The sequence below is a fragment of the Mesoplodon bidens genome, assembly GCF_964165515.1.
Source record: "Mesoplodon bidens genome assembly, chromosome: 19".
Classification (NCBI taxonomy): domain Eukaryota; kingdom Metazoa; phylum Chordata; class Mammalia; order Artiodactyla; family Ziphiidae; genus Mesoplodon; species Mesoplodon bidens.
The window spans coordinates 3,977,118-3,996,948 of record NC_138179.1 but is presented as its reverse complement, the minus strand read 5'-3'; the positions used below and the strand labels follow the sequence as shown (position 1 = coordinate 3,996,948).

Below are 19,831 nucleotides of genomic sequence, written 5' to 3'. Positions count from 1 at the left end.
CCTCGGTGATTTGAAATACCATCTTATCATTTATGTATGTTAATATGTCAGTATGATACATATGTATGTTATAAACATACACAGATACATATATACATATACATAAGTATATATAAAATATGTTTCTAGATTCTTTAGCCTGCTGCATGTATCTGCATTTCTCTGTTGCTATGCCAGCCCCAAATTGCTTTACTCGCTTAGCCGTATAGCCTGTTCGATATCTGGTGGGGCAAACTTCATTATTCTTTTTGAAACTTTTCATGGTTATTATTACAGACTTACTCTGCATGTACAAGGTCCTATTCAAAGAATATTCAATTATCAGGTGACTATAACGAGTAAGATAATCAGTTTCTGTCCAACACCAAACAAAGTCATCTTCCCTGTTACCTTATAAAGTTCTAGAGCAATGCCAGCAGCCATTTTTCCTCCATAGGACTCTGAGAAAATGTAGAATGGAATCGTCTAGGAAGAAAAGGAATTTACAAAGAATTAAATATCCTGAATGCCTTTTAATTCACACAAATCAATTTCAAATTTCTATTGCATGTTAATGGCCAGACAAAACAAATCTGCTTTTGCTGATCTTTCCTCCCATATCTGATTATTATGTTTAATTAGAATACTGGCTGCAGGGTCATTTTTTTCAAGCTAAAACCACCTTTAGTGATGACTGAAACAGAAGCCCACAATCTGATCCTGGGTGCAAAAAGGTTTTCTCTGGAATCAGCTAGGCATGTAACTCTCGGGGAAGTTTGCATCTGATGGATGCAGTGCTGCAACTGCTAGCCCCGCTCTGAGCTTGCTTACCTGGAATTCTTCGTGGCGTTCAAAGAAAGTCTTCAGGAGAACCATCATGTCTGATGCCACCATGGCCAGGTCTTTGGTGTACGCGTCACTCTTGTTCACATAACTGAACCCGGTGCCCACTGGGTTATCCACAAATAGGAGACTGGCCGACTGGAGCTACAAGCCACAGAGGAAAGTCAAATGTTGCAATCAGGGGTTTCCCTGGTGGTGCAGTGGTTGAGAGTCCGCCTGCCGATGCGGGGGACGCGGGTTCGTGCCCCGGTCCGGGAAGATCCCACATGCCGCGGAGCGTCTGGGCCCGTGAGCCATGGCCGCTGAGCCTGCGCATCCGGAGCCTGTGCTCCGCAACAGGAGAGGCCACAACAGTGAGAGGCCCGTGTACCGCAAAAAAAAAAAAAAAAAATGTTGCAATCAGCCTGCCAGTCACCAACTATCTTTTTTTTTTTTGCGGTATGTGGGCCTCGCGCTGCCGTGGCCTCTCCCGTTGCGGAGCACAGGCTCCGGACACGCAGGCCCAACGGCCATGGCTCACGGGCCCAGCCGCCCCGCGGCACGCGGGATCCTCCCGGACCGGGGCACGAACCCGCGTCCCCCGCATTGGCAGGCAGGCTCCCAACCACTGCGCCACCAGGGAAGCCCTCACCAACTATCTTTTGATCCCCTTATATGAGCTCAACAAAAACCACACGTGAGGATATCAGTGTGGTTATGATCTGTTACTAAAATGGATTAAAACAAATTTGGAACAGGAACACAGACTAGTATGGCAAAGAAAGGCAAAGAAAAGGAGAGGCAAGAAGAAAAATTAACATATACACAGGGATCGAAGCATCTAGGCTGTTACTTTCACACACTACAAATGTCCTGAATGTAATTCATTCGCGCAGGTAGAACCATGCAGTGTCAGTATGAACAACAGCTCGAAGCAGTGAGAGGTCGGAATACCACACATCTGTTTTCTTCAAAATGAATCCAGTTTCCACATTGGCCTGGCTTTGCTGAACACTACAAGAACAGAATTTATTCTAATACCTTTCCCAAAGAGGCTTAGAGTTATAGAATTTTACATCCCGAAGGATCCCTAGTGATGACACACTACAGCCATGTCCTTTACTGATCAGGACAATAAAGCCCAGAAAGGCCCAGGACTTGTCCAAGGTCACAAAGTTGGATAGGTAATGGCAACATCAGGACCAAGGCCCACATCTCCTCACTTCTTGTTCAGGCTCTCTGCCCCAGTCACATTACCCTATTAGTCGTGGGAGGCTTGGGGACAAGTCAGTGGGGTACTCTGTGAAGCGAGTCTGTGAATGTTCTAGGCTGAGGGAACAGCATGTGCAAAGACCCTGAGGCAAGAGCAAGTAAAATGTGCTTAAAGAAGACCCGTATGGAGACAGACAAGAAAATCAAAGGTCTCAGAGGGGATCTTCAGGTGGAGGTGCTCCCGCACTGAGTCTTAGAGGTGAGTATGGTGAGCTAGGTGTGACCGGGTGACCAAAGGAATGAAGTCCAAGCCCAGGAATGGCCCACGCAGAGGCCTCAAGGAAGAGTGCACATGGAGAGAAGCTAGGAGGTGTGGCTAGAGGTAGCAGGAGCCAGTTTTATGCCCAGGAATCTGGATCCAGTCTTGGGGGAACTGAAAGACGGTAAACTAAGGAGTGATTGGCATTGGAGGGTTTCACTCAAGCACCATGTGGGAAGTGGACTGGGGGTGGGGGGCGCATTTTGAAAGCACCCATGAGAGGCGATGGAAAAGGGGTGGATGAAGAATATTAACAACACTTGGGTATTAAACATAGAGCTACCACAGGACCCAGCAATTCCCCACCCACCCCCAAATTGAAAATAGAGGCCCAAACAAATATTTGTACGCTAATGTTCCCTGCATTATTCACAACAGCCAAAAGGTGAAAACAACCTAAGTGTCCATCAACAGGTGGGAGACGTGCAGAGGAGAAGCACAGAGCAGAGGGTGGCCACCAGCTGGGAGCAACAGCCCCACCCTGCCCACTGGTGTGCTTTTGCCCACCAGTGTTTGGCAGCCTGGAGGAAAGGGCTGAGCAGGTGGCCAGGGGGACTGACCCCAGGCTGGGCGTGGCAAGGATGTGGAGGGAGAAGAGTGGGGGAACCAGGGGTGGGGGTTAGGTAAGGAAGTGAAGCTAAGAATGAGGGGGCGGGGCGAGACAGAGAACTAGAGAGACAGCAAAAGGGCAGAGGAGGGCTTCCCTGGTGGCGCAGCGGTTGAGAGTCCGCCTGCCGATGCAGGGGACGCAGGTTCGTGCCCCGGTCCGGGAAGATCCCACATGCCGTGGAGCGGCTGGGCCCGTGAGCCATGGCCGCTGGGCCTGCGCGTCTGGAGCCTGTGCTCCGCAACGGGAGAGGCCACAACAGTAAAAAAAAACAAAAAAAAACAAAAAAAAACAAAAACGGGCAGAGGACAGGGGGTTTGAAGTCCTGAGGAAGACAAGAATCGAAGTAGGAGAGTAGGAGGGGAAAGGACTGCAGGTTGTGGCCAGAAGGTGGGACCCTAGCATCTCAGGTTGCAGGGATGGCCAATATGTGGGTAATGACAAGGTCCAGGGGGTCTGCTAGAGTAGACAGAGGTTTCTGCAGGCAAGTGGAGAGAAAGGTCACCGGGTTGGGAAGGTGACCAGTGTGGGATAAGCTGCCCCAAGAAATGGAAGAGGCTGGCCGAAGAGGAAGCCTGTGGACAAGTACGCAAGGTCCCCCTGGACACAGAGGAAGAGGGAGGGGGGTGGAGTGGGATCGCGCAACTTGTGACGCCACCCAGAATGGGGTAGGGCTGGGTGGGACTCAGCCTGGGGGAGGCCACATGGCAGTTTGAGTTCGAGGCCTTCCTCACTGTACCCAAGTAGTTCTTCGTGGTTTGAGATCTCTGTCAAGGGGCCCGATTTCCTCAAAGTTCCCAAAACCAGTGCTGGAACCACCTGGACCACCCTGTGAAAGCAAAAAACAAACAAACAAAAATAAAGTCAGAGAAAATGTTAGTTAAACCTTTGTCATTACAACAATGACCCCATTCACTATAAACAATTTATGAGTCAGTGATGGCTGGGTCAACCTTACACACAGGACACAATTGATCCAGGGTCTGCACTAACTGAGCCCCCTGGTAACTGCTCAAGTCTTTCTAAAAAAAGGAAGCAACCAGGGTAAGAGCCCCCAAAGGGAACGTTCCTACCTCTGATTCTCTGAGCTTGAGCCTTGGCCTCACGTGGGGTTTGTTGACTTCAAAACATCTCGTCCAAACCTCTCCCTTCGAAGATGAGCAGTATGGCCCAGAGAGGGAATGTGGCAATTAGGGGCTCCACCAGGACTGGACCCGGGGCCTTGTGACTCTCCACCACCCTCTCCTCAGTGTCCCTGAGGATTTACAAGGGACCCAGACTGAGGGGCAGTTTGATCAAGATGATCCCCAGGATATAACATAGTAAATGCGGAAGTCCCAGGGCAGGAAGCACTCAATACTGTGGGCATCCAAGGCCAGGGGTGAGGCAGGATTCTGAACAGAAGCTCAGTGCTGGGGCCCCAGACTATGGGAGGCAGAGGTTCTATGGTTTCTAAGGGCTAAGAGAGGGGAGGAGGTCCTTCAGGAGATGGTCAGGGGAAAGGATGGTCAGTGCTTTTCTGGACAAAACCTCAGGGGTCAGCTGAGCCAACAGGATAGGCCGAGGGCCTTGAATAAAAAGATGTTGTCTCCCTGTGCAAGATGGATAGGAAAGGGAGATACGCAAAGACGGAAGGAAACAGCTCAGGCAAAACAGAAGCCGGGGCAATCTGTACAGGGAAATCTAAAGGGAAAAAAAAGACAACAAAGAGTCAGGGCTCAGGGGTAACTAAAGGACCCCAACAGAGAGTTTATGAAACTATTCAATGTTTTGAACTGACACCAAGCTAACTATTATAAAACTGGGAGGCTATAAATCCCTCTAATTATATGCACTCTGTATCTTAAGATTTCCTAATACAGTGGTAAAAAGCTCACAAGTCAGAGGGAGCTGTTTACTGCAGTGGTATTTATAAGAGCAAAAGGATGAAACTCCAATGTCCCGCAGTAGGGAAATGGGTTAGTAAATCATGACACGTCTACAGGATGGAATGTGACACTGCCATTTAGGATCACAAACTATGATAAACTACGTGGCAACACTGAAAAGTGCATGTAACACGCAATAAATTAAGAGCAATGTCCTCACCATCGACAGAATGAAAAGACCTATGGAATGGGAGAAAGTATTTGCAAATGATACGACCAATAAGGGGTTAATATCCAACATATATTAACAGCTCATATAACTCAACATCGAAAAAACAAACAACCTAATTAAAAAATGGGCAGAAGACCTCAACAGACATTTTTCCAAAGAGGAAATGCACGTGGCCAGCATGAACATGAAAAGATGCTCAACACTGCTAATCATCAGGGAAATGCAAATCAAAACCATAATGAGGGCTTCCCTGGTGGCGCAGTGGTTGAGAGTCCGCCTGCCGATGCAGGGGACATGGGTTCGTGCCCCGGTCCGGGAAGATCCCACATGCCACGGAGTGGCCAGGCCCGTGAGCCATGGCTGCTGAGCCTGCACATCTGGAGCCTGTGCTCCGCAATGGGAGAGGCTGCAGCAGTGAGAGGCCCGCGTACCGCAAAATAAATAAATAAATAAATAAAATTAAAATAAAGATAACAAAAAAGAAAAAAGAAAAAAAAACCATAATGAGATATCACCTCACACCTGTCAGAATGGCTACCATCAAAAAGAAAACAAATAACAAATGTTGGTGAGGATGTGGAGAAAAGGGAATCCTTGTAACACTGTTGGTGGGAATGTAAATTGGTGCAGCCACTGTGGAAAACAGTATGGAGGTTTCTCAAAAAACTAAAAATAGAACTACCACATGATCCAGTGATTCCACTCCTGAGTATGTATTTGAGAAAAACGAAAACACTAATTTGAAAAAATACATGCACCCTTATGTTCATAGAAGCATTATTTACAATAGCCAAGATATGGAAGCAACCTAAGTGCCCATCAACAGATGAATGGATAAAGATGTGGTGTATATATATACAATGGAATACTACTCAGCCATAAAAAAGAATGAAATTTTGCCAATTGCAGCAACATGATTGGACTTGGAGGGTATTATGCTAAGTGAAATAAGTCAGACAAAGAAAGACAAATACTGTATGATGTCACTTATATGGAAAATCTAAAAAATACAACAAACTAGTGGCTGTAATAGATAAGAAGCAGACTCACAGATATAGAGAACAAACTAGTCGTTACCAGGGGGGAGAGGGAAGGGAGGGGGGAATGTAAAGGAAGGGGATTAAGAGGTCCAAACCACTATGTATAAAATAAACTACAAGGATATATTGTACAACACGGGGAATATAGACCATATTTATAGAACTATACATGGAGTAGAACCTTTAAAAATTGTGAATCACTATACTGTATACCAGTAACATGTAATACTGTACACCAACTATTCTTCAATTAAAAAAAAAAGCAAAGCAAAAAACAAAAACAAAATAAAATAAAAGCAAGGGTCCTTGAGTGAAAGCTGGGCCCCTTTTTCCTAGTGGACTTACTGGGCTGGGATAGGATCAAAGTGAAAGGAGAGAAGCTGGAATCCTAGAGGTATGGTCTTTGTGGGAGAAACCCCATTCTCCTGTTCTGTTCTACTTGATAACATTCCACTGCAAAATCTCTTCATCTAGAACTTTGGGATGGGGGTACTGTCATGGCCCAGAACTATGCAGTGACTCTGATATATGGCAAGTGTGTCAAAGGACAAACTAAAATGCTTAAATGACTTGAAAGTGTACCTAAAGTAGCACACGACATCACTCAGAGCTACTCCACTCAGATGACGTGACCTTGGTTCCCAAAGACCTGTCCAGAGAAGTCAGTGCACGGATTCTCAGTAGGCTGCTAAGAGAGATCTCCTTTTAACCTGAATTAGTTATTTCTTCCTTAATCATACTCTTTTCCCCTTCCCTTGGGCCTCTGAGGAGATGAAGCGCAGGACAGTTAGCCAGTTGATAACCATCAAATAGCATCTCAGCTCACAGAAACCAAAGGTCACAAACTGCAGGGTCCTGAGGGGCGAGAAGTACACCACGCGGAGCAGAGAGGGCAGGTGGGTCCCCTCCCCCAGAAGCTCCTGCCTGTGTGCAAGAGGGCCCCCACCACCCAGCTCCAGGATAGCAAGTTCAGGCCCCAAGTAATCGCATCTCCTGGTTTTTGGAAAAAGGAAGGAAATGTCTTGATTCGTAAATGTTGGCAACTCATTCAAATAAAACAACTGCCCGACTCTGCAATCAACCAGAAGGAAGGTTTGCAGTTTCTGAAATTCAGAGGTTTTCAAACTGTGTTCCTGGAGGCCCAGAAAGTACCTGAGGGGCAACATGTGACAAAGGGGAAGCTGAATGGGTGGGACTTGGCACTCTGCCCAAACCTCGGACCCAGCACTTCTTTCTTCTGCTTTGGCTGGTCTGCAAGCTTTCACTTGGGAGTGGAAGAAGTTCTGCTGATTAATAAAAAGTTTGAAAACCGCTGAAATCCCGCAGATCAGAGAACCAAAGCCCAGAGAAGGGAAGTGTTTGGCCACGGCTGTAAGTGGCAGGAAGGCAGCAATGGGCTTGTCCACTGCCCAGCTCTCCCTGACAGCCCTGCCACAGCTTCACCTCCAGCTGCCTGGGATGCACAAAAGCTCCCTGGGCCACACAGATGGGTTCTTCTTCTGAGACATTTTCGTATCTGCATTCTCATCTTCATATCTGCATTCTTGGGCTGAGCCTCACCCCAGCCTTCAAAGAAAATACTTGCGAAAATTCCAAGAGAGAAAGGCCCCTCCCTGCAAACTGCTCTTTGTTGTCTCGTCAGAAAGCCTGTATCCACTGCTGTGGAAGGCAAAGCTGGGGGCACTGGGAGGCTGCTTATGAATAATGACATTTTTGGAGGAAGTGACATTTACATCCCATGGGGGTGAGTATCAGGGCGCCCTATTTACTGGTGAGCAACCTGGCGCCCCAGCTGGGCCATGCCTACAGTTTCCAGAAGGTGAAGCAAGACCGCATTCCTCAACCCCTTCCTAGATCTTGGTCATCCAGGTGGATGTGGGCCACCTTTGTACAGACATTTTAGGAATGAAAAGAAGGATCCTCTGCCTGCCCTCAAATAATTTCCAACCAGTTTCCTGTCTTCAATCCTACCACTAGAGCTCAAGATTAAAATGAAAACACTCTTGGGCTTCCCTGGTGGCGAAGTGGTTGAGAGTCTGCCTGCCGATGCAGGGGACGCGAGTTCGTGCCCCGGTCCGGGAAGATCCCACATGCCGCGGAGCGGCTGGGCCCGTGAGCCATGGCCGCTGAGCCTGCGCGTCCTGAGCCTGTGCTCCGCAGCGGGAGAGGCCACAACAGTGAGAGGCCCGCGTACCGCAAAAAAAAAAAAAAAAAAAGCAAACTCTCTTTAGGGAGAAGGATAGGGCCCAACACTTAATGCTAAGATACAAAAGGCTGAGTTCTTTCAAAATATCAGTTTTTCTAGGGGCAAGGAAGTCAGGCCTAGGAAAGGACTGGGAGGGGAGGGAGAGGAAGGGCTGGTCAGGGTACCTCAGTCTTTGCTTTGGAACCTTCCAGAAACACTTTCTGTCAGCATATTGTCACATGTGTCTTCAGGAGCTTCCAGGAAGGGTTCCTACCGTTGCCTGTGCTGGGCTCAATAAAAAAAGACCCCCGTAAAAGGCTAGAACCTCTCACTCTCTGATTTGGCTTCCTTGACTGTACCATCGCCTTTGCCTGCCTCAGAAGGACGCTGAATCCCCAAGCCTAGGAGAGCCCCAGCTGGCTGCTGGACCACATCAGTTCTTCACTGCTGAGCTGTGAGCCTTTAAGGGCAAGCAAGGTGGTAAGTGGGGGAAACCTGGCCTCAACCTCAGGCCAAGCAGTGAAACCAATTTTACCTGAAGCCACATGACCAGGGGCAGTTCTGAGAAGTACTTGCTGGGGCTGGTGGCATAATAGAGCCACCAGAACATGTGGGCATCCTTCCGGACAGTCACATAATCCCATACTTCCTTGCCCTCTTTTGTGGGCCAGCTGAAGACAGCTCCTGAAACAGAAGCACAATTCAATTTTCCGGAAGAATGTCTATGTCCAGTTAAATTCCCAGCCCGGGAGACATGGCTGGGTTAGGCTAGTGATGATTTGGTTTATACTTCAGACAATTTATTTACTCCAATATATTGTGGAGATAAGGAAAAAAAACTCAAAAAATTCAGCTATGAAAAAACATACCAAACTTAATAGTGGCACAGGGCGCTGGAGGCTTCCACGTTTTCACCTACACCATCTGTAATGTTTGGATTTTTAACAGGAAGCATAAAACGTGTTTATAATTCTGCTTAAAAGAGAGAGAGATTTACACTTGGGGGAAAAAAGAAAAATCTCAAAATGCAGCACGCTGATTTTTGTTCCTCATTTAATATACGATTAAAGAAGCATCACAAGTGTGTGGGGCAAGATTACTCACTATATCACTCTGGGGCAACTGTTAGATTTTTGAAGAAAAAAAATAGAGATGTAGGTTCTTCCTTAACACTCTAAACCAAAATAAATTCCAAGTGGATCAGATATTTCAATTTTAAAATTTAGATGTGAAAAATAATATGAAAATAGAGTTGAATGTCTTTTCAACCTCTGGATGGGAAAACGATTAAAGCATACCCTAGAGACTATAAAACAAAATATCAAGAGCTGAGGACAGAAACTTGTTACATTTCTGTACAACAGAAATAAAAGGCAAAACAACAAAGAAAGGTCGGCAACAAATATGAAAAGGGGTATTTCCTTAATCGTTAGACCAATTAAAAAATGCCACATCCTTGAAACAATCAAGATAGTTGTACAATACCTAGCACTTACCAGGCATTCAATAAATGCCCCCGGCTCGCCGCAACTAGAGAAAGCCCGCGCGCAGCAACAAAGACCCAACGCAGCCAAAAATAAATAATAATAAAATAAAATAAATAAATTTATATTAAAAAATCGCGGGGGCAACCTATTCGACAACATTTCCCAGACACAAGCCGAAGGGTCATATGATCCCCATTTTACAAAAGGGAAAACAAGTTAAGCAACTTGCCTAAGATCACAAGGCAAGTTTGTGGTCAGTTCTAATTCTCAGTTCTTGATTCACACCAGGGCTCATTTTGCTTAAAAAGACTGAAAATCAATTTGCAAGTCATCCCATTAAACACGAATTTGTTTTTGCCAAAAAGGACTGCGGTGAGGGGACATATTATCTTGCCTGTTCTGATCAGGTAGAGGGAGAAAGGCTTACTCTCAATTAAACGTCCCATTCGTGGTAGGATTTTTCAGAGTCTTTTGGTACCGTGTGTTTCAGCTCAAAATAAAAAGACCTTATAATCTCATTTAGCAGCCAATCACGGCAGGAAAAGGGAGGTGGACTTAAGGTCGTAGAAACCTCATTGATCAGCAGATTCTCCAAATCTTACATTTTGCAAAACTGCTTCTACCTACACGCAGGGAAGAAACAAGGCAGCGGACCACCCAGAGCCAGAAAAACGTAGAAAAAGAACTTTGAATCAGGAAAAAAAAAAAAAAAAAGAGTGAGGCTCAAAAGCAAAAATAATTACGCAAGGTAGAAACAGGGGAAAAGGAATATGCTTTAAAAAGCACAAACCCACTAACAGATTCTTATCCCTAAAGAAGAGAAGGAGGCACCGGCCGCTGAAGCACTTTTGCCCGAACCTACCCGTGCTCAGGCCCAGGAGCAGCAGCAGCAGCGGCAAAAGATAACTCCGCGGCGCCAGCTCCATGATGAATACCGCGCGGCAGCATCAACTACGGGGTGGACCCCGCGCCTCACCACGTGACGGTAGCGGGCTGGGCGAGGCCGAGCCGGGACGGGGGCGGGGCCTTAGCGTCGGGGCGGGGGCTTAGCGCCGCGGGGCGGAGCGGGGCGGGGCGGGGCGGGGCCTTAGCGCCGCGGGGCGGGGCGGGGCGGCTAGCGACGTCTCGCGCTCCTTCTGCCCAACTGGCCCACTAGGATCCCTGCAACGGCCCTCTGGGTGTTCTTTTTGCCCCACTAAGTCGTTCTTTGCCGTTTTGGGGACAAGCAGAAAGGAAGAGGCGTTTAATGCATTGATTTGACTTGGGTTGTGCGACAGAACTGAGACGCTACAGAGAAATAACCACGAGGACCGTCCTTCCTGCCTCGCCCATCTCTTCCTTCCCCCACAAAAGACCTGGCACTTCAAACTGCTACATCTGCCCCAAATCAGATTAAACCTGGCCAGCTTAATCTGGAAACTGTGGGATTCTATTTTCATAGACTTGTTCTTAAAATTATTTTTCTTATAAAATTACGAATATAATGGACATTTTGGAAATTTGGGGGGAAAAATTAGATACTACATAAACATTGTTGGCATTTGGGATTATTTTCCTCTAGTCTTTTACGTCATCTTTTTAAATACGATAATAAAATGTTTTATTCTGTTTTTTTTCTCGATAATTTGTCATTGGCATAATTCTGTGTTGTTAATGATAGGGATTGAGTAGCATAATCAAATAGCAGCTTTAGACTTAGAAACCCCGTTAGGGGATTGTTGACAGGGAACTTTAGGGGGCTTTGGGAGACCACAGTAAGGTTAATGATCACTCAAGAAAGCAATGGGAAAATCCTGAAAAAATGTGGGCTTGCTTGACTCATAAAGCAGAACAAGTGGCCTAACATCAAAGCCAGATTGGCTTACTTAACAACAAAATAAAGCTAGCTTGATTAGCAACAAAATAATGCAACAGAAGCATGAGACATGCCCCGGAACAATACAACAATGGTGGCATGAGACCTATATCCTGCCCAGTGGTATCATCAAGTTAATGACAACCGGCACATGCTCTGTGCACACAAAAACCAATTGGAAAGGTGACATATCAAAGTGAAAGGTCCTCATTGTACTGAGACCTGAAATAATTTTTCCAAAGTGCCATGACAGTCCTGGCCTGACCATGTAGGGACAAAAAACCCAATGTGGAAGGAGGAACTGATGAGGAAAGTAGGACATCTACTCAAGAAAGACAAAGACGGTCTTTTCCCCTCCTCTCTCTTCCTCTGATTATAAAAATGTAGCCCATTAAGTACTCGGGGCATCACAACGCTTGCCTGACTGCTTGTTAAGCCTCGCAAGCATCCTACGCTAATAAATCACTTCTTATCTATCAGTTTGCCTCTCGCTGAATTCTTTCTAGCTGAGACATAAAGGACCGAGCCCCCTAAATGACACCTAACCGTTTTGTTAACATGACAACAGTCATTTTAAAGAGGCAGTTAGAGGTTTGGGAAGGGGAAGGGAGAAAAAAGGATGGGAGAGGTGTTTTCTTGTGTGTGTGTGTGTGTGTGTGTGTGTGTGTGTGTGTGTGTGTGTCTAAATGTCATTTTTATTTTAGGGTGTACAGAATAACTCACCTCAGAGCTAGGAAACAAGATTGTGCAGAGCGGTATGAGGGTCAGGTTACTTCTAAATATTCTGCTTCAAAGGTGCACATGACAAAACAGAAAAACGAAGTACATGTGACAACTCTCTCTCTCCTGTTCCCTTCTGTAACCCTGTGCCCCTGCAGGTCATTAACGGACAGATGTTTTCATCTGTAGCCTTGTGAAATGGCAGAGTGCTGCAAATGAACGGGGAGGGTGCTGAGATTTGGGCCAGATAAGAGAAATATGCAACCAGGTTCTCTTAAACTTTAGCATGGAATGCTCCAGATGAGTAAAATCCCATAATGCTGGTATTGGGGATGAGCCTCCGGAGAAACATTTGAAAGATACTATTTATATAAAAGTTACATCGTTAGTCAAACAGAAGTAATGATGTAACAAAGATTGTCCTAAACTTTTCCTAGCTGAACATTCAAAGTTGTTCTGTGTCGCCAGAGTCTCAAATACACTTAAACCCTTCCATAATTAGACTCTAGGGCTTCACTTTGTCACAGAAAAATAGCACTATGATAAATATCTATAGTTTGCATATGGTATTTTTCATATTTGGGGTTATTTCTCTAAGATAAAATAGAAGTGGTACTATTGCATTAAAGGCTGCAACCGTTATTCTGCAAGTCAGCCCTCCCTCACTATTGGCTGGTTCCATATCTGTGGATTCCACATCCGTGGATTCAACCAACAGGAGATCAAAAATATTTGGAAAAAATTCTAGAAAGTTCCTAAAAGCAAAACTTCAATTTACTGCATGCAGGCAACTATTTACATAGCATTAACATTGTACAGGCATACCTTGGAGATATTGCAGGTTTGATTCCAGACCACCACAGTAGAGTCACACAGATGTTTTTGTTTCCCAGTGCAATGTAAAAGTTATGTCTACAATATACTGTAGTCCATTAAGTGTGCAATAGCATTATGTCTTAAAAAATGTACATGCCTTAATTAAAACTTTTTTTATTGTTAAAAAAGTACTGACCATCATCTGAGCCTTCAGCAAGTCATAATCTTTTTGTAATAGTAACACCAAAGATCACAGATCACAAATCACCGTAACAAATATAATAATAATGAATGTTTGAAATATTGGCAAATTGTGAAGAATTACCAAAATGTGACACAAGATACAAAGTGAGCAAATGTTATTGGAAAAATGGCACCAATAGGCTTCCTTGAAACAGGGTTGCCACAAACCTTCAATTTGTGAAAAATGCAATACCTGTGAAGCACAATAAAATGAATCACGCCTGTATCTACAACTATTTACATAGCATGTCATGTATTAGTTATTATAAGTAGTCTAGAGATGATTTAAAGTATATGGGAGATTATATGCAAATACTACACTATTTTGTATGAGGGACTTGAGCATCTGTGAATTTTGGTATCTGTGGGGTGATTTGGAACCAATCCCCTATAGATACTGAGGGGCGACTGAATATAACATTAAAAGTGTTATTTTTAAATCACGGGATGGGCTTATTCAGCAGAAGTAATGGAGGGGAGGGAACTCGCTGATAAAATGACAGTAAAAATCAACTAGAAACTGTGGTTGATAAAAGGCAGGGATCAAAGGGATAAAAGGCAGACATTGACAGGGAAGGGATATGAAATTTCCTGGGGATAGTGGTAATATTGCACATTTTGATAGGTGTGTTAACAAAGAAAATTCAACTGAGTAAAAATTTTTTTTTTTTGGCCACTTCTTGCAGCATGCAGGATCTTAGTTCCCTGACTAGGGATCAAACCTGTGCCCGCTGCATTGGGAGGGTGGAATCTGAACCATTGGGCTGCCAGGGAAGTCCCCTCAACTGAGTAAATTTTAAAGATCTTATTGGCTTTATTCAGTGATTCATGAATCAGGCATCATTCAACCCAGCAGATAGAAAGGAGCTCCAATGTACAAAACGAAAGACTTTTATAGGTAGAAAGGAACAGAATGAGGAAGTTATACAGACAAAAATGTGGGTTGGTTATCGAAAGTTTACTTGCCTTTACGGGATGGCAGGGGTCTATCAGGCAGATTAACTAGTGCTGAATAGGCAAATCCTGATGGACTGGTTTAAGATTCCATTTTTGGGACAGTCAAAACTGTAATTAAGTCTAGGTTTGGTGATGTGGGGCTTAGCATAAGTGACTTCATTTGGGGCCTGTTGTCTTGTTTTTAACAGGTGTTTGGATTACAACAGATGTATATATTTGTCGAAACTCAGCAAACATACACTTGATTTGTTCATTTCATAAGAGGCAAATTTTGCTTGAAAAGGAAAAAATTGTAAACAAAACTTCACCTTTAGTAAATCATATGGGTTTGAAGTGTTTAGGAGGAAGTGTATGCAATCTTTAAAATGCATCCAAAATATACGATGGTATGATGGGTGGAAAGAGCAATGAATAGATGGATAAATATGTGATAAAGCAAGTATTATACTAAGATGTTAATGGTAGAATATGGGTGGCAGGTATATGGGTGTTCACTATATATTTTTTTCAAACTTTATATGTGTCTGGAAATTTTTATAATAAAATATAAGGAAAAAGCTAGGAAAAAGTAGGACTAGACCTCTGATGGATTGTAGAAGTCCATTCTTAAAATGCCTTAGGGCTTGAAATGCATACTATTTCATCTGTTTACGTTTTTGACGATATAAGCAAAGGTTAACCAAATAAGGGAACCCCCAAGATGCTCTTATGACACAAGAATCACCAAACAATGAGTCACTTACAGTGGCTGTGTAGATAAATGTGGTGTTAAGTATGGCAAACTGTGAGTAGGTGCACTGTAATCTCCATTTTAATCTGGCCTTCAACACTGGGTGGTCTTTTATGAGGGCAAACACTAATCCCTCCCCTTTTCTTTACAGTTTATAATCACTAGAATCAAAGCAACAAAACACACCTAGGAACCAAGTGAAAGATTATTATTCTAAGAGCCAGCAATAAAGTTCCTCCCAAGAACTGGAATGGTCTTTGTTGAAGAAAAATATCTTTTTGAATGAAATAATGCCATTTGCAGCAACATGGATGGACCTAGGAACCATTGTACTAACTGAAGTAAGTCAGAAAGAGAAAGACAAATATCACTTATACGTGGAATCTAAAATACAACCCAAATTAACTTATGTATGAAACAGAAACAGACTCAGACATAGAAAACCAATGGATGATTAAAAAGGGAAAAGGGTGTGGGGAGGGATAAATTAGGAGTTTGGGGTTAGCAGATACGAACTACTACATATAAAATACATAAACAACACGGTCCTACTGTATAGCACAGAGAACTATATTCAATATCCTGTAATAAACCATAATGAGAAAGGAAAAACTTATTGGTTCCCTGACTTTAGGAGGTGGGAGCTGAGAGTATAGGGGCATCAGCCAAGGCAACAAAGAATTGCTAAACTGTGTTGCACAGGAATTTGATTTCCTTCTAGGAGAGGAAAGAAGAGAGATAGATGAAAAGAAGGGGACTGTGCAGAAAGACCAGCAAAAGAGAGTCAAGACTGAAGAGCCAGTGGAATTTTCTCTCATGGAGAGTGGCAAAAGCACAGTTTTTAAGGTGATGCTTGTGGTTCAGCTTGAACTTGCATTTCTGTGATGTAAACTCGTCCTCTCGGGACAGATCAAAAATGTAATAGAGCTTTGGGGGAGACAACAGGATTGGAAGAAATCTATTGGGAACTTATCTCAAAACTGTGTTTGCAACAATACTTTATTTCTTAAATTATATGTTGGGGAAAGGTATGAGAAGCTGATGGAGGCTCATTGCCTGGGGGTTCGTTAAAGGCCTTCCCAGTGAATTCTGAGAGCATACGCTTGCGATCCAGGGTGTTACATGGCAGTCTCTTCCCCGTGTGTCTTCACACCATCTTCCTTCTGTGTGTGTCTTTCTCTGTGCACTTACACGTGCTGTTCTCCCTGTATGGACTGCCCTTTTGCATGTTTTCTCTCCCCTGAACCTGACTAGTTACTATTGAGACTTCAGCTGTCAGTTTAAATGTCACTTCCCAGGGAAGCCTTTCCCAACACTGCAGACTAGGTGAAGTCTACATAGGATCTCACAACATCCTGTACCTCTACCTCCTGATGCTCATCATAATTGCTTTAAAATAATCGTTTGTGTGGTTATTTATTTTAACTTTATTTTCCTCACTAAACTGTGGACACCATGAGATTGAGGATCAGGCTGTCCTGGATGGTTGGCCAAACAGACCCTGACCATGAAGTAGTATTTGAGAGTATCCTATGAGAGCCATGCAGCCCTATTGAAACTACTCTGCCATGATATCAGAGAGGCAAACAGCCAGCATTTTGCTTTTTTCCAAGTTTGGGATAAATTATTCTTTTATTGTATGCAGGGCCTCAGGGGCACCAGCATATTCAGGGAGCTCTAAGTAATAGGGGAATTGTTGGAGAATAAAGTACAAGGGGTCTTGCTTGGTCTGGATCAGAATGCAGCTACTGCTGACAAGCTACTAATTCAGGATTCACTGCAGGTGCTGTGAATCCGGGGAAGAGGATTCGGCAGGCAGTCACATGACCAGATCTGCGGGGCAGGCAATTTTGTTTCATAGTTGCTACAAAAGTGTTTTTTCTCTTCTTCAGGGCTAATTTCCTGAAGGAACCGGGCTAAATGCCATAGCAATTATTTCCAAAACTCAGACAGGATGATAGCAGGCAGGGAATCATAACAAAGCCCCCCAGTCAAGGAGGAGGGAAGATACAAATGTACTTGACAAAGCTGAGTGAGAACAGGAAAATATGAGAGAAGAAATGGACTAGAAATAATTCTTAGGAGCAAGGAAAACCCAGAGAGGCCGATGCTATTTTTCATGCTCCTTATTTTCAGCTTCAGTTTCTAAATTTAAATCCTGTAGGTGTAACAACAGGAACTCAACTCTATATGTGGGGTGTATCAGAATGCACCTTGTTTCTTAAATTTCCAAACTCAGATAAAAATAAATCAGGGACCAGAGACAAATGAGTGTGCTTGAGTCCATTCTTATATGTCAACCAGGATGGGAGCTCCCACCAGTTGGCAGCAGCAAGGAGGAGCTTCTCTGCCACTTGCGCCTTCAGGTGTTAACACAGACCAAAAAAGGAACTTGGACTTCAATCCCCACCTGCCGTACCTCCCCTCCCCCACCAGAGCAGTGTCAGAGAAAGACAGCTAAAACAGAATAAACAAGATCCAGAATCTCAGACCATAATATGAAAATGTTCAGATTTCAACGTCTTCAATTTCATACCCAGAACCAGGAAGATCTCAAATTGAAAAAAAGACAATTAAAAGATGCCGACGCGGAGATAATGGAGATGTTAGAATTATCTGACAAATATTTTAAAGCAGACAGGATAAACATGTTGAAATGAATGAAAGAAAAGAAAGACTCAGCAAGGAAATAGAAAGTCTCAGCAAAGGAATAGAAGATGTAAAGGAGAACCAGAAGGAAATTTTAGAACTGAAAAATACAATTACCAAAGTAAGAAGCTCAGTGATGGACTCTACAACAAAATGGAGGGGAGAGAGGAAATAATCAGTGATCTAAAAGAGAACAATAGAAAATTCGCAATCTGAACAACTGAGAGACAATAAAGTTAAAAAAAAAAAAAAAGAGCCTCAAGGATCTGTGGGACTATAATAAGAGACCTAACGTTTAAGAGATTGGAATCCTAGGAAGAGAGGCTGAAAAAGTACCCAAAGAAATAATGGTTGAAAATGCCCCAAATTTGGCATGAGATATAAACTTACAGATTCTCGAAGCTGAGTGAAACTCCAGCAGGATAAACCTAAAAAAATCCATGCCAAGACACAGCATAATTAAAATTTTGAAACCCAAAGACAAAAAAAAAATTCTTGAAAGCAGAGAAAAATGACACCTTACCTGTAAAGTAAAGACAATTCCAAGGATAGCAGATTTCTCACCAGAAACCACAGAGGACACACTCGAGGTCCTGATAATAGGGGGAATGGTGGTGTTTTGCGCATCTCCAGAAAGGAAACAAGACTAGCCAGGTAAACACTGCTTAGGTAACTTTCCATGTTTTGGAGTAGCAGTCTTCAAACTGGGCGTAAATGTGTCCTGAGGAGTCGCATGCACTTTCTAAGGAGAGGTAGGCCTGCGTGGTTTTAAGAGAATTCAGTTCATCTCCCTCTTTCACTGGGACTCCTACCTACAGCTGATTACCTGAGAATGTGCCTGTGCACTGTTTCTGTTCTCCTCAAAGTGTCTTTCTCCCTCCTGACCCCATCCACATAGCCTTACAGCACCTACTGTACTTGTTTGTTTCTACCAGCTATTATTAAATTTAGATTAACTTTAGGGAAACATGTAGTGGATTCTGCTGTAAATCATGTCCATAACAGCAATCATTCATACAAAAAACATAACAATGCCCTGAACTTGAGAACCCAGCTTCATTTTATTGGGATAAACTCTTCTTTCTTAGATGTTGATATGCTCTTCCAATTCTATCAATGAATATTTATAAACATAATTGATTTCAACTATCAGATTAAATTGCTAATAAATCTATATGTAATAGTTTTATATGGATGATGATTTATATGGGTGTTATATATGGATGATTTTTATACAATCATCCATCTCTCTATCCATCTGTCATCAATATACAGGTCTTTGGTCATAATCCTCATTTTTATGAATTGTCATTTTTACCCCACTTTCATCTAACTTTAGCGCCATAGACAAGGCACCTCTAATTGTAAAAGTAAGTGGTATAATAATCACTTAAATCTTAGTAGAGCCTTCCCAGATATTGAGAAAGTGAACAACTCTAGCGACTGGGTAAACACTTTCTTTGAAAGTCAGGTGATTCCCAATTCTTTGTTTTTAACCTTATTGAACCTAACTGAATTGTTGACTGAAGGAGTACTGAAAATAATTTTTAACGAACGATCTCTAGGTGATTTTAGCATGTAAGTTGGAAAGAGCTTTAAGGAATCGACGGATACAGCCAATAACATAAGTCCTTCCATTCTTATCTACGTACATAAATGAACATGTTTTCTCAGGGTGTCACATCTATAAAAACAAACACTAGGTCCAGAATTGATGGGGAGCCCTGTCTCATTTAGCAATATCCATTCACAGAGACTTGGACTCATTAAAAAACCCCACACAGAGCTCCATTTATTTTATTAGTAGATATGGTCCATGTCCATTTTATTTTCTCCGTTTAATAATTATGTAACAAAATGTGTGGCGTTTTATGCTATTTTGATCAACTGTGTACCTCTAATAACAGTCATAACTCAATCCAGAAGACCTAGAGCATTAGGGTCACAGGAAAACAAAACTTAAAAAAAAATTTTTTTAAACGTATCTACTGACTGCAAGGTATTAGCCACATACTTAGTCCAGTGACCCTGGGGAAGTTACTTAACCTCTCTGAACTTTTTGGGTTTTTTTAATCTTCAAAATGGGAATAATAATAGCTCATAATTCATA

General features: G+C 43.3%; 1 protein-coding gene across 1 annotated transcript in view; it reads right to left on the bottom strand.

Annotated features, from left to right (window-relative positions):
* SCPEP1 (serine carboxypeptidase 1) overlaps positions 1-10,729 on the bottom strand; it is a 36,673-nt gene extending 25,944 nt beyond the window's left edge. The window contains exons 1-5 of the mRNA XM_081218675.1: positions 10,614-10,729; positions 8,800-8,948; positions 3,679-3,768; positions 811-966; positions 391-465 (exon numbers count right to left, since the gene is read on the bottom strand). Coding sequence (XP_081074801.1) covers positions 391-465; positions 811-966; positions 3,679-3,768; positions 8,800-8,948; positions 10,614-10,677 — 534 coding nt within the window. The 5' untranslated portion in view covers positions 10,678-10,729. The remainder of the gene's footprint in view (positions 1-390; positions 466-810; positions 967-3,678; positions 3,769-8,799; positions 8,949-10,613) is intronic.
* Between the last annotated feature and the right edge of the window lie 9,102 nt (positions 10,730-19,831).